Source organism: Branchiostoma belcheri, unplaced genomic scaffold, assembly GCF_001625305.1.
Source record: "Branchiostoma belcheri isolate BF01 breed outbred unplaced genomic scaffold, Haploidv18h27 scaffold163, whole genome shotgun sequence".
NCBI lineage: Eukaryota > Metazoa > Chordata > Leptocardii > Amphioxiformes > Branchiostomatidae > Branchiostoma > Branchiostoma belcheri.
The window spans coordinates 488925-503156 of NW_017803080.1; the positions used below are offsets into that span (position 1 = coordinate 488925).

The following is a 14232-nucleotide window of genomic DNA, read 5'->3' on the forward strand; positions in this document are numbered from 1 at the left end:
AGACGGTAAACTAATAACTTATATGAAACAAGCGAATAAAATGCAACAAATAAAATAAATAAAGAAGGTAATGGAAATTTGCATATCAATGTATGCTCTTTATGTAATTCCAAAAGAAACCGCTAGAGTTACACGTAACCTTGTAACACGGTGTTTATATTCTTGTTTAGTCTTGACTGACGAGTTTTTCCAATGTATTCGAATTAGCTTGGAAGCTTACGGAACAGTGAGCATTGCCTCTGTAAATGAAGATTGTTTACTTGTGCGAAGAAACAAAGATATAGTTTTAATATATCTCTATTTGCAAAATCATGCCCGAAGGCTAAAGACATAGCCTAAGAATAACCTTAGATAGTTTTAGGCAATGAAATCACATGAATGACGTCATTTTGACGTCATACTACGTCATAATGATATTAAAATTTCAAATTCTTAATTATTACTAGTACAAAAAAAATTGTGACCCTAAACCTTGTTACCTATGGGCCTGGGGTCAAAGGTCATCGACATGGCTTCTTCATAGATTAATGAAACTATATATACTTAAAAATCACAAAATAAAGCTATATTCGTGCAAAACAATTTAGGGGTCAGTTTTGACCCCATACAGTAAGAATCGTCGCAAAAAAACCTACGGTCGCTTGAGGGCTAAAGTAAGCATGAGAGGTCAGAGGTCAACATGAAGTGGTCGGATCACTTTAGACGCCCTCGTTTTGTGTGTCTTTCCAAGGCTTGGTCTTTCTGAGGAAGACGTAAGTTCTGTTGGTTTGAGCCGGTGGATTTTCTTGCTGCTTTACGCTACGTACTAGGTATGTACGGACTCGCTATATGCATGTTACTAACGGACAAAAAGAAGAGTATTTTAAAACGCACTGGTGTTATTTTTGGGCTATTTTGTATACCAGCTGGATTTTGTATACAAGCTCTCACTAATGGTATTCATAGTGGATAACTTGATGTTTGCAATTGTCTTTTCGTGCTCGAGGTGTGGCTCTCCTCAAACACGGGACCTAAAGCCTTTCTTCGTATTCAAGAGAACTTAGTACACCCTAATATTCTGTCATAAACACTTTTGGTACAGTTATGTTGAATACCATTTAGTTTCAGGGAAAACCTATCTAGAGAGTTTTGGCCAATAAAATCACATTAATGACGTCAAAATGACGTCATACTACGTCATAATGACAAAAATTGTAGAAATGATAAATTTTTACGAGTACACCATCCTCTGAAAATTTGGTGGTCATACGACATACCGTTCGCGAGTTCTGAGGGGGGGGTCAAAACAGCCCCCCCCGGCCCCCCCATGCAAAAAAAAGCCCGGTCTAGGTAGGGTTAATAAGTGGTTCTGGGACGTTATCAACAACATCCCCCTTCGCAAAGTATTGATGAGAGGCTTATACAAAGGTAAGCAGATTTCAATATACTTTATTTCAAACTGCAGTTTGATTGTTTACCGTCAAAATAATTATATACAAACTATATATATCTGGTAGTAGAGGCGAAATGCTGTTTTGTTGCTGCATTTTTAAACCCTTTTCTACTTCTTGTGTCAAAGTCCAAGGTCAAAATTATGGATCAAGATTTTTAAAAAATCTAGAGCACTTGGGAAAGGAACTTAACAGGACTTTCCCCACTAGAGCTCTCCGTGTTGTCCTGTGCAGAGTTGCGTGACGAAGTCTTTATTTGTGACAGAGTACTGGCTGTATCGCCTACTACTCACATTGAATTGACTTGATATCTACAGAGCTCTATAGAAAACTGATCCCGTGACGCCAACCAACGAATTGGCTTGTTTTGGCGCAGAGCTCTCCGTGTTGTCCTGTGCAGAGTTGCTTGACGAAGTCTTTACAAAACTAAACCGTGACGCCAACCAACGAATTGGCTTGTTTTGGCGCAGAGCTCTGCGGGGGTATCGCGGAGGGCAGTACGAGCAACCTCCATGGAGAAGCTCTGCAGAGCTGAAGGCTGAACGAGCAACCTCCATGGAGAAGCTCTGTAGAGCTGAAGGCTGTACGAGCAACCTCCATGGAGAAGCTCTGCAGAGCTGAGGGCTGAACGAGCAACCTCCATGGAGAAGCTCTGCAAAGCTGAGGGCTGTACGAGCAACCTCCATGGAGAAGCTCTGCAGAGCTTCTCCATGGAGGTTGCTCGTGCAGCCCCTATTGAAGTTGCGGTGTTAACATGTGTCCTTCTGGGCCACGGTAACTTTGATATAGTGTTTGGAGAGTTTTTAACACGTTCTTTTAATACCCAGCCACCCCACAACCAGCATCTTTGGCTTGATGTAGGATGGCAGGCTATCAAAAGAACCCGTTAAAAACTCAAAATGCTGTATCAAAATTCCCACCCGCCCGAAGCCTGCACAGGAAGCTACCATTATTAGAGCTCTGATTGCCATTATTAGAGCTCTGAGTCATCAAATACATCATAGGGAAAATGCGATTAACGACGTTTACAAAAGGCATACTATGTAAAAATGCAATATTAATAGACATGTTCAACAGGTATCAAGTATTGCGAGGTGACACCGTGTGATTGTTCCTGTCCCCTCATCAGGTGATAGCTGTGATCGCTGCTGTCCTGCGCTGAACCGCTGGATGTCGCACCTGAGCCACATGCTGCAGCCCGTCTGCTGTTTCTGCTGTGCCACTGTCGTGAACGGCATGGCGGCTGTGGCCTGGGTGTACTACATCCCCATCCTCATGTTGGTCAGTCACTTCTTGTTGACCAACGGAATGACAGACAGAATGGCAGAAAGACAGATAGAATGACAACCGCAACTGAAAATAAAACCTTCTTTTTATTTTGGAGGGAAGTAAATAAATCGCATGCGGTTCATATACTTTGCATTAAAATATTACAACTATTTGCACATGCTTGTTCTTGCACATCGAACAGCGTAGCTGCAAATATAAAATTGTCGAATTTGCCTAAAAGCACAACTTGACACACACGTAGGCAAATCCAGAAATGAAAACAATTTCATTTCTGCCCAGGAGCAATTTTTGTTGTATTTTGTAAGTAAAATGCATATTTTTCTGTCCAGCGCAATGACAGTTCAAGCAATTTTATATGCTGAAATTTAACATCACATACTCAAATACTAAATTTAGATTATTCTTAATATTCATGCCAAGATTTCCCCAAACTCTACAAACTCTAGACACAAAATACTAATGAGCCATTGATGTTGCGAACATGTAAGTTCACGTAGTTGCTGACAGCTGTTCACATGTTCACATTGAATGTTTACAGAGGTAGCGCTCACGGAAATTGGATTGTTTTTCAGGTGCATCTGATATATATCGGCATTTTTCGCTGGTGGCCGCAACAACGTTCCACGTGCTGGGAAACTGCATCGCAAGTGTCAGTCTAGTCATGATTCCCCTGGTGGCAGTTATCAACATCATCATTGCATTCGTAAGTTTGTCTTTTAGAATGTATGAAATGTTCTGACAAACTCAAGTAACCCGTAAATAATCTCATTAGGTTGGTAAACGAATGAACAGTAAAGTTCTTTGATCACAACCATTTATTTTTCACGAGCCAAAGTTTCGATGACCGTCTGTCATCTTCATCAAGGCAATTTGGACTAGTTCACTCTGCACTGATGCTAGATATTACTTGGTACATAGTACACTAATGGTTCACAGTGCACTGTTACTTGGTTCACAGTGCACTTAAGCTAGATTTTACTGTTAACAATGCATTTCCGAACGTAGTAACAACAGACGGTCATTAAAACGTCGGCTCGTGAAAAAAAATGGTTGTGATCAATTAAAGAACTTTATTTGCTATTCAAACTCAAGTAACGTTTTAACCTTTAACTAAATAAAGATGTTTGCAGCGGTAACACGTTTGAAGAAAAAATGCAGTATGATGGAGTAGTCGATGTATAAAAAATATAAGTCCTCGTCCCCTGACAGAGCGAGTCTGCGCTCTGGTTCGCTCGGGCACGGAAGTGCTTTAGGCCAACCGGCACGACACGAAATGCCGATCTGATGAACAGACTATATAAGAGTATCCACGCTAGCCTGGTAGTCATACCATCAGAGGCTGGAAGGTATGTTTACTGTGCTGGTAATGTTGCTCACCCAGCCAGGCCCATAAGTGAACGCTGTAGGTTTTGGCCCTGTCGGTTTCAATTACTTTCCATAGCCGACCGGCATTATCCTGAAAGGCCATTTGCAACAGCAAGCGTTCGGAAAAGCACTATGCTCTGTCGGGCCTGGAGCCGGTTAACACTTCTACGTCCTGACCAGGCTTGTAAAGAATGATTTAATCATAATGATTCTCTACAAACCTGCCTAGCTCCTGCCTATATGCCCAGGCCAGGTACTGGCCCTTGCTCCCCTCTGTCAGGTACTTCCAGCCAGCCAGGGCAATAGTCTCTGCTTCTCTTAGGGTAATCCCTTTATCCCTCTGAATTTTGTCTTTTCACATCTTGGGTGGTCTTCCCCGTGGTCTAGGGATTTTGAAGCCTGGTCAGGACGTAATTGAGTGTATAATAAATCCTACTGACCATAGTCGTAGTAATACCAGATCGCCCAAAGAAAATAATCATCCATTTTTTTTTTTCAAACTCATAGCTATGTCTCAATTTCTCGTGAAAACATAAAGTCATGTCTCTGAGGGACAGTTACATCTAGTTTTCCAACGCTCCTTGTTGCGCCATACAGTTACGGTGAAATGATTGTACAACTTGAACATAACAGGAACGAGGCAATCCTAGGAGCGTCTTTAGTCCTCCTGACTGGGGCCCTTACCTCAACAAACACCGGAGCGATAATGTGGATAGACCATGTCAACCCGTACAACAGGGACAGCGACTGTCACAGCTTCCGATTGTGGAGGAAACCACCATGTGAGATCCAGATGAGACGCCATCATGAATCAGACAGGTGTCATGACCTGAAGCAACTGTAATTTGAATTCCATGTAATAAGATCCAAATGAGATAAATGTTCAAGTAGGGTTTTTTTTCTACCCTGACCTCTGAAATTAAATTATCACCTTACAAATTTTAAGACCCTGTTTTATAACTATCAAATAATATTTACTTAATACATTGTACTTGTCCTTTGCAGGAAGCTCCTATCAAAGAGCTGACCTCTGTTGGAGCTAACAAAGCAGAGGAGTTAATGATGGAGCACGATTTCGCCATCGGTCTGTTCACACGGGCGAAAGACCTGGAGACCAAGTACAGCAGATTGTTCTCACTCTTCAGTACTTGCCTTCAAAACTACTCCCACGCAAGACCTGTGGGAGAGGCAGAGCTGTTGTCACTTGGTATGGACTGTTTTACTTCAAAATACTAGGATTGACATGGGTGGCCCTGCAAACAGCAGGTATCAATAAAAAGTAGATTTCCTGAACAAACTCCGCAGTACCAGGTGGGAAGTTTGTTGGATTTTAAAAACTATGCATAAATTGTATTTCAATCAAATGCCATAAATGTACTTAGGAATTCTTCCTGAAATATTTCTTTACCCTAATACTTCAGTTTCATGGGACGGAAGTCTTATTTACTAGTAATTACGCCTTTAAAGTTTGTACACAGCATTTTTAAATGTATTTTCTTCTTTTTTTATTATTATCTGTAGGGGAACAAAGAACTGAGATGGCGACGCATGTATTCCAGGTCGCCTTGAAATTTGGAAGACAGAGAAGCATCCATCTATCCGAAATCTGAACTTGTTGGCAATGCAGAAAAATGGTTTGTTGCCTAATAAATGTATGAATGTAATGAGTCACCACTGCTCAAAACTCTTGTTGAGAGAGACGCCCAATTCGCCACACCAAACCTCCAAATTGTATTGTTCATACTTCGCGCGTGCAGCGTTTCCACTGAATGCCATCCTCGTCACTCTGAATATCTACTCCCTTTACACCAACATCACCACTGACGAAGGGATAAAAGCACTACAGAACGATCTAGCAGACGCACCCACGGAAGCTATCTGCCAACTACTGGACAGGATATAAAACCTCTATATCTTCGAGTTCAACAGTGATCACTACATACAAGCCGAGGGCACAGTAGTGGGAACTGGCCTCCTCCTACGCGAATAACGCTTCGAAGAACGTTTCGTCTACAAAAAAAAAAAAAAAACCACTAGACCGTGGATATATGACATCTTTGCAGTCTGGACCTCATGGATGTCACCGTCAACATTACGAAATGAGAAATCATATCAGACTTTGTAGAATTGTTTATACACCAAACCGACAGACACAAATTCCTGAAGCGACTTCCTCGAACAGAGCTGCAAGAAGCTCTAAAATCAGTCAAGTTGGACCAGATCCGTATCCCTGCCGCCAGCCTCTTGTCCACTAAAACTGACCTGTGCATTACCTGGCACCAGACAAGAGAGATGAAAAGGTCAGCATTTGGTTCTGTACGGTAACAGTTGTATGCTACACGCACTGTATCCAGATTCAAGGGAGACTGGTAATAATATCAACCTGGTACATATCTTGTCTTCGAGTTCTCTTACGAAGTGACATGATAATCACATTGCCATTGACACATCACTATGGATTTGTGCAATGAGATGTTAAAGCTTTGCAAAATAATGATAGAAGCTAGTAAGATTTTGAAATTTTTTACCCTTAAAAAATATTTATTATTACTTTCGTGCCCACTGTTTGACAGGATCCGTCGCACCACGAAAGCAGCCTCCACCCAGACCCTACTAGAGGATGACGCAGTCTCCACCCAGACCCTGCTAGAGGACGATACAGCCTCCACCCAGACCCTGCTAGAGGACGATACAGCCTCCACCCAGACCCTGCTAGAGGACGATACAGCCTCCACCCAGACCCTGCTAGAGGACGATACAGCCTCCACCCAGACCCTGCTAGAGGACGACACAGGCTCCACCCAGACCCTGCTATAGGACGATACAGCCTCCACCCAGACCCTGCTAGAGGACGATACAGCCTCCACCCAGACCCTGCCTGAGCTGTTTGAGAGGACTAAACTACTTTCTTATTGTTATTACTACCCTGGATAAGTAACCTTCACCAACGCATGCTCTTCATGTTTACAAGACAAAAAAAGCATGCATGTAAGGGAGTAGGTGCGATATTAACTTGATTAACTTAAAACGAGAAACTAGATTGACGTTTCCCCCGACAAACAAAATGACTCTAAGACCTTCCGCAACGATGGCTACTGCCTTGGCTGTGCCGCGGACTACAGACTGGGCTACTGTAGTGTAAAGGTTACGCGACCAAACAGCATGTATGCAAAGTGCTGGTACGATACTACCTCAAAAATTGAAAAACTGGGATATCCCTAGCTAACAAAAGGAACCCAACGTGCAAAATGCTCATCCGTTTTCTATGTTTAAGAGTCGCCCGGACGACCAAAGGCTTTCAACGGCGGGAAACTATTAATAATTTAACGTGGCATGCTTATTGGTTAAATTTGTTGAAAACATGCTCTATTTACCCATGATTTAGTAGTACTTTTCAAAACAGTCTGTTTTGAATCTTTCTTACATGTAGCAACCATACTCAAAATACATAATTTGTTTTAGCTACCTGGGCCAACCCATACTGACTGTGCTGTGTATTAATAATTTTGTTTAAAAATATTAGGCGCATCCCATATATGCCAATCATCATCACTGACACTGTGGTGTTGTTCACTAAAAAAGCGATGCTTGGGGTATCCGGTTACCATCGTTCCCGCCATTGCGTAGGACATTATCAAAAGTAAAGAAATCGGAAATTTCTTCGATGTGTTTTCTGATTGCAAGAATTAAAACTGTGACCGGACAAAGGCAAATCATGTTTCTATCAAGTTCATGAACACATTAAAGTTTTAGATAGCTGTTGGTTGCAGACGTCAACGATAAGCTTTCTTGTAAGGCAAGTCAGCTCCAAAAATTATGAAACGGACTACTTTATTTCGCGGAAAAAAAATGAACCCTTGACATGGTGATGCGGTCGAGATCAAGTTGCCAACGTTCCCGCGCGGGAAATAGCAAGTTTGTGTATTACAGGCAGTAAACACGTTAAATTGTTTCAGCTACGGGAAATGGAATTTGTGACAGATTGTAACGATATAATTGAGCGCAAATTGGAATACATAATGATTGTCAACTTGTTTACATTGGAGTATAACGTTAACGTTATATTTGTTAACAGGCTTCAGCGTCTACGTCTGTGGTAAAGTGCTTAGACTTCTTTGATTAAATTCCTTCGCCCCCTGCTACCAGGCGCCCTGCCACACAGGTAGGCGGTGGCTCAGTGGTGTGTTAGCAACGTTAGCGTCGAAAATGTTCCTGTTCAGAAATGTCTCTAACGACAAGTACATCCTCTTAGAAGTTGTTGTCTTTGGGATAGTTTTCCCAAAACGTATTTGACTCGTTCACTTTTTTCAACAAACCTATGGGGATAGACTGCGTTACCTTCCATTGATTTAGGGTTTCAAAGTAGGATACTGCACTGACCAACTTTGATACAGTATTTACTGCACATTGGTTTGGTGATGCATTTCAAATTCTCGCTGAATTTTGGCATGCCAGACAACACAGGTTTTCCCTTTACCATTCCAAGCACATCTATCGCGCATGGCAGCCAGCAGGTTACCGCCACTCCTAACCTTCTCTCCTATCACTTCCTTGAGTGTCAGATATTCGTACATACATTTTACTAGTTACAGAAACACCAGTAAACGAGGCTGTGGTCAAACATTTTCTTTTGTTTCATGAAGAGAACATTTTATTTCACCGAACAACAGCAACCTTTTTTCGTGTTGTCAGAAAATATCTGTACAAAAAATCGAATCGTATAACTGACATTTGAGAGAGCATTTCCGTATTCGAACGTCGGCGTTCCTCTGCTTTCCATGTTCAGCGTTGAAAATTCGTCGTGGAACAGTTTGTCAAACAGTTTGTCAATCTTCTGAACCTAAACGTGATAGAAGAAAGAGCGAAAAGTTGAAGTAAAGCTCCCAGAGTCCCATACTAAACTACTGGCGACATTCACATACATGTATAATGATGACAGGAGTCCAAATGACTGCTACGAAATTGCAACATTATGTAACCCAACACCAATTACTATGATGACAGACGTAAACAAAAGAGGCCATTGGCCAGGTCAGATGTTAGTGTTAGGAACTAAAGAAGAAGAAATGGAGCAAAAACAAGATGTTTTCCTTCGGTAAACATAACAATTGAAAATCTTTTTTTTTCGGAATATCAACTTCATAAACCAAAGGTAGGCACTGTTCCTGTTCCATGATTCACTTAACCCTAAGCTCATTTAGTTCCCCCTTTACTTTAAAACCCTTGTCTTCCAGTACAGCATCACCTGGATGGAGTGACTCTAAGAGCTCACTTGAGTTACCAACAATAAACTTATCAGATGTCCTTCTCTCATAACAACGAGAATAGAAAGTAACAGCTAAGCTAGGGCTAACACCGATCAGAGACTTGATAGTCTCATGATGCTTGTAATTGTAATACAATTGCTTCCTCGGATGAAGGTCTGATGATTTTTCTACAAACAGTTCTGTACAATCCAATGTGACCACTATCGTTAAATGTAATTCGATTTCTGTAGAGTTTTCATCAAGGTCGTCAACGATTTGTTTTTGTAGGCTACCTGTCCTGGAATTCAAATCACCAAGAATGAGAACATGTCCTTGGTTATATAACTTTGCCAGATCTGTCATTAAGTCTTCAAATATCGATCTATTATTTGTGGCGAAGGGCACTGGAAACAAGACATATATAGAAGCAGACGGGAAACGGTCTTTAGCTGTCATGATAAGAGCGTCTTTGCCAGTCATGTCACTGTCGATAGGTCTGTTAAAAGAAATGTTATTTGCACCAACATGAAGGACAGCTAAGTCAGGCTCAACATAACATAACGAACAAGATCCACAATACGTGCCACACGATGAGAAAACAACGGAAACAAAAAGTCACTACAAACACCAAACACTGAATTTTTTTTTTCAAATACTTCCCTATACTACCTTCTACACACTCGGATTAAAGAGCCCTGTCCTCACTCAGAGCCTCCACGTAGTCCCCCCCCCCCCGGCTAGCTAGGTTCGGATGAATCAGTAGCAGCTCCTGGTCCGCCTCTACTCGTATTAAATCTCGTTAAAATACCTTTACTGTTGGCTCTTACAGTAATTTTATACTACTATAGTTTCATTTATCTAACAGAAATGATTTGACATATTTTAATGGGAACAATAAGTCCTCATTATCATAATTTATGTATCATTAAGAAAACCTACAATAAGCAGAAATGACACTTCTTCCAAAAAGATGGATTTTTATTTATCATAGAGCACTACATTGTTCCTGTGATCAAACTAATAAAACATAAATGTAAATGTTTTCAATTACGTGTAGAGTTTCAAAATAACATTATATTTGTAATGGCTATAACTAGAAATTTTGCTAGGGTCTCCACTAACACGTCAACGTTTGAATATATCTTTGAGATCAATAAGCCAATCCGGGGAAAATCAAAAACATATTTGTTAAACATATAATGAAACTTAATGCAAACAACTCATGAAGAGATTGTTTTTATCCAATAAAAAAGGTAAAAAGCGACTTAATTAATATATAAGCCTGGGGTCAGAAGTCAATCAATCAATCGTTCGCGGACTTCAAGGTAGAAGTCTGGAGTTGCATTAAGTTTAAAGGTTTATGGCCTGTACATAGAAATCATTAGCCGTTATGCTTTACGACTTTGTAAAGGCACACGTCTTTGTAATCGATTAAATAAGTACACATTTGCTTTAACTTATGTTAATGAAAAACACTCTAATACAACCATGCAAACTACGCCAAAATGCATCTTTTGTCCCGAATTATATATTCAATGCTTTCTAAAATGTTCAAAACGTACTTTACTCTGCAGACTCTCAGTTGGATTTCGTAATTACGCACTTGCCTTTATATAGTGATTTTACTTTGGACACTTCTGCTACGAAAATGTCTATAACCCAAAGGATGTGCATTAAATGTTAGTATGATACAGTCAAAGATTTAGTTTACTTTAGAAACATTTTTTTTTCAAAGTCATACCAGCCTTGCTTGACTAAAAGGATCCTCCAAACGTCAAAATGCGAGACCTAATTTCAGGTAATGTGCTAGTCATTCTTTTTGCTCGCTTGCAAGCATCACGTTTTCCTCTTAATCGAACTGTACTTGGATGTTTTATATTGCAACACGGCCTTGGTTACTGATACATTAATAGAAATATTTGAAAAAGACTTTACTGCACTGTTCTTTTGCGTCCACTCATACTTAAGAGCCTTATGCTAACATCTGAATACAGCCTAAGATTTGTGAGCCAAACAAAGTAATCTTAGACTATGACAATTCATGTACTATTTTTACTACATGTACATAATGAAATCCAGGTAATGAAAAGTAAGACATACCTCGTAAGAATCCCACTCCAATGCAATTGGACGAAAAAATTGCAGTCCAGAAAACAAGATTCCTACATTTTCAAATTTTGACACCATTAAACTTGTTAAAAAGACATGATGCCTATAGTGTGCTAAATTGCTGACTATTACAACACCAATTTCGAACTGAAACAACTTTGAGATATTAGATTAGATTAGTTTTGTATCATTGTGTTAATGGTTTTGATCATTGGGAATATTGGTGGGCGTTGTTGAATTGTCCTCTGACATGCGTGACAGCACATGGTGTCACCTGATGGATGAACTGAACTGATTGAATATCAGAAATAGCCACCATCACATATAAAGGAATGATATACTGTACACCACTGTATGAAAATAAAAGAAGAAAACAATAAATTTAGAGCCTTGCCTTGTCTTTTTGTATTTATCTGCCATCAACGTGCCGTCATGGCAACAGACCTCAGACCACTGTCCCTTTTTTTGAAAATCAGGTGAAAATTATTTTGCGTGCTGATGTCACCGACAAAAATTTCTTGATGTGGCATTATACAAATTGCTTCGAATTTCTTAAGAACTAATTTTAGTTTCTTAACAATGCTAAAAACAGAGTGATCATTTCATTTAACCATGCCTCCTGCATATGATCAAGCTAGAAACAGGAGCATTAAACCACGAATACACATCTGTACTAACGTACAGTTTGCTCCAATGGCTACGCTTTATTTGGTCCTACATTGTCTTCAGTCTAGGAGTATTTTCCTCAAATAACATGATTTAATATTTATATCATTTAGGAGTCTTGCAAACGTAGGGACGATGGCAGGAGCACTCGTCTTCGTTCCACTCTCCTTTCTCCCCCCATGCGCGGAGAAAATACCAACCGCCGTCCTGTTGAAAATTGTACGAAAATTAGACACTACAGATAGCTGTGTGTTTTATCAACTACTAATTTTAGGTTATAATCTTCGTTTCTTACCTTTTTTATCAATCTTTGTTTAGGGTCTTTGCTTGCTTTTTAAAGCTTCTTAAACACAACATTTTCTTACCTTTGTTGGGGTCAAAGGTCAGAGGATGATGGCTACCATATAGGAGAGCTCTGGCCAAAAGGGTTTCTTCTTAAGGGCAGGGGTTCTAACCAACCTAAATCCATGTTTTCTTGACTTAGATAGGGTTTACAGCGGCACCTTTCTGTTTCTTTGCTTTCTATTTTGCTAGATATGGAAAACCCTAACAGCCCCAGTATTTTTTTCACCGACCCGTTCTGAGTACCTAAGTTTGATTTACTGTGACCTCTACCTCCGCCTTGTGGTAGAAGTAGCGACTCATCACAAGCCATTTGACAGCTCAATTAAAAACACAATGGTGTCTTCAAACCGTTCTTCGTCGGGCATCCGGGAGAAAGGGGTCAACACAAACAAAATGGCGGACCCTGCTTCACTTTTTGGAATGTTTTTGTCCGTGTGTTTGTATATGTATTGCAATGTTAATTTGCATTTGCCAGACAAATAACTGTAAAAAAATCGGTGTTATTCAGTACGTTTTGTACAGGGTGTGAGGCTGTTTTTTTTATAAACAAACTGTTAAACTGTTAAACGTTGCTTATAACCCCATATGAAATGAAATATAGCCTTACTTGTGCCTGACTTACATTTGTCAATAAGTTAGTGTTGAAGCTTGATTGGGGCCTTTGTTCAAAACAAACACAGGCTTATCCTGTTAACGTTTGCAGAAAGTATCGAACGAGAGATACCTTGGCGTACATGTTGGCACATTTCCGACTCTGCAAAACAAAGCTCTGGCCTGGTTCACCCGGAGCCCAGTTGTTGTAGGTATATTGAGAGCCATCGGTCCACTTCCAACCATTTCCATCCGTTTTTAGTCCAAACCAGACGAGATGACGTTCGAAAATAAAAACAAATCCTGTAAGAAGTGTGCACAAGTGTCGTTAATGTCAGTGTTGCTTGAAATACCTCTGTCAGCTAAAAGCATTCCAAACCACCGTCCACACATAATGGACACAGTGCAAGTGTTTGTTTCTTTGTTTTTAACGCGTTGCAGTTTTTAAATTGACCACAATTTATCAAATATCCGAGTAAAATAATAAACTCCGTTCAGACTCAATGCAGTTAAATTACTCACAAAACATGAAGAGTCGAATTCAATAACCCAAATATAAAAAAAAAATTAACTGAAATATATTAAACTAATGTGCAAAACATAATACACTTATTTAGTACACCTAAAACTTCATTTAAACTAAATTCAGAGGCTGTTTTAGAAATATATGACCTTAGGTCCGAAGCCATTGCATACGTGCATATTGCACTATCAAGTGATGATCACCCACCATCCGAGATGAGACGTGCAATGAAGTTGTTCTCGTCAGCGCTTGTAACAGAAGCAAGATTTGCACCATGTTGTTTGCACCTCTCGTTTGCAGTAGACCAGCTGACTTTGTCTTTAAACAGCTTGTAACAGTGGTTGTTATATTCGCTCCACCCACCCTGGCATGGTATGGCTGTGGAAAACGGCATTACAGTATTCTAAAGCAGTTACACATTCACGAATTTTGCCTCATAAACAAGTATACCGAACTACTCCAACCATGGTTATGTGTCATTACGTGTATGTGTAGGGCGGGAGCAAGGTTGCCTGGTGTTCTGCCAGGTCGACTAATATTCGACAGAGCCAGCTAAATGTTTTAAATGTCCAAACATTTGGGTGTGAACAGGAGGTTCGGCCATGGATAGGTCCGTGGTTGACATTTTGAATTTGACTTACTAGTTTGAGTAATTTGACTTACTAAT

General features: G+C 40.2%; 1 protein-coding gene across 1 annotated transcript in view; it reads right to left on the bottom strand.

Annotated features, from left to right (window-relative positions):
- Positions 1–12211: 12211 nt before the first annotated feature.
- Positions 12212–14232, bottom strand: part of LOC109466331 (fibropellin-1-like) — an 8549-nt gene continuing 6528 nt past the window's right edge. The window contains exons 7-9 of the mRNA XM_019764048.1: positions 13770–13943; positions 13176–13321; positions 12212–12313 (exon numbers count right to left, since the gene is read on the bottom strand). Of these exons, the coding sequence (XP_019619607.1) occupies positions 12212–12313; positions 13176–13321; positions 13770–13943 (422 nt within the window). The remainder of the gene's footprint in view (positions 12314–13175; positions 13322–13769; positions 13944–14232) is intronic.